Source organism: Nicotiana attenuata, unplaced genomic scaffold (assembly GCF_001879085.1).
Source record: "Nicotiana attenuata strain UT unplaced genomic scaffold, NIATTr2, whole genome shotgun sequence".
NCBI lineage: Eukaryota > Viridiplantae > Streptophyta > Magnoliopsida > Solanales > Solanaceae > Nicotiana > Nicotiana attenuata.
The window spans coordinates 12,553-14,014 of record NW_017674114.1 but is presented as its reverse complement, the minus strand read 5'-3'; the positions used below and the strand labels follow the sequence as shown (position 1 = coordinate 14,014).

The window sequence follows — 1,462 nt, the reverse complement described above, 5'->3', positions numbered from 1 at the left end:
GCTTATTCTCCAGTATGTTATACTGGATAATTCTAAGACTAGAATATAATTGAGTTTGATGAATCCAGTATATTTTACGAGACATCACCTGTGTATAAGCTTATTCTCCAATAAGTCATACTGGATAAGTAATAAGACTAGAATATAATTGAATTTTGTTTGGATCCAGAATATTTTACGGGACGTAACCTGTGTGTAATATTTTTTATGTTATACTGGATAAGTTCTAAGACTAGAATATAATTGAGTTTTGTTTGAATCCGGTATATTTTACGGGACATTACCTGTGTGTTAGCTTATTCTCCAGTATGTTATACTGGGTAAGTTCTGCATAAACTAGAATATAATTGAGTTTTATATCAATCCAGTATATTTTACAGGAAATCACCTGTGTTTAAAATTTTCTCCAGTATGTTATACTGGACGAGTTCTATTAGAGTAGCATATAGTTGAGTTCTACTTAGACTAGAATATAATTTACTGGACGTTTCCAGCTTATTATATTGGAAATCTCATAAAAAATGTATTGTAATTCACTTGAAGTATGTTTCGTTAATGTAGATATTATGTTACAATATAGTTGAGTTTTATTTCAATCCAGAATAATTTAAAGTACGTCACCTGTGTGTAATGTTTTTCTCTAGTATGTTATACTGGACGAATTCTGTTTTCAGACTAGATTATAATTGAGTTTTGTTTTAATCCTGTATATTTTACGGGACATCGCCTGTGTCTAAGCTTTTTCTCCAGTATGTTATATGGATAAGTTCTAAGACTAGAATATAATTGAGTTTTGTTTTAATCCAGTATATTTTACGGGACATCACCTGTATGTAAGCTTATTCTCCAGTATATTATACTGGATGAATATTATATTTTTAAACAGTATAATTTCTAGATATCTAATTATTTGGGTTCATTAAATACAGGATGCATACAAATTTCTTGATTATTGCGTTCGATGGCAAATGGACAGCAGATTACAAGTACTTGGATCATAAAACGAAGCTCCTCCTGATAAACGATGGGACTTCATTTGAAGAATTCCTTAGAAAAATTTTTGAAGTTATAGAGCTTGACAACAAAAAGTTTCAAGCAAATGTATGGCTTAATATCAACCTAGGTACTTCTAAGGGAATAGAAGTGACAAAAGATGAAGATCTTATTATGTGTATGATTCTTTTAAAAAATGATCCATACTATAAAGATTCGAAATTTGTTGTTGAAATATCAGAAAAATCAGATCAACAACTAGAAGGTAATGCAATAATGGAAATTGATAATCAACAGTTATTGCACAGAAACACATATGGTCCGGAAGAGCAAGTGTTGCTGATATCTCAAGTTGAAGAAGAGCAGGAGAATCCAATTTATGATATTACAATGGAAAAAGAAATTGTAATTCCTGTGGAAGATCAGCACATTGAATCACTACAAAGTATTGAAGGAAGAAAAAGGAAAG

The 1,462-nt window shown here is 30.4% G+C and overlaps 1 protein-coding gene across 1 annotated transcript in view; it reads left to right on the top strand.

Moving 5' to 3' along the window:
- The first annotated feature begins 930 nt into the window (after positions 1 to 930).
- LOC109218022 overlaps positions 931 to 1,462 on the top strand; it is a 3,538-nt gene continuing 3,006 nt past the window's right edge. Inside the window, exon 1 of the mRNA XM_019382338.1 lies at positions 931 to 1,438. Coding sequence (XP_019237883.1) covers positions 931 to 1,438 — 508 coding nt within the window. The remainder of the gene's footprint in view (positions 1,439 to 1,462) is intronic.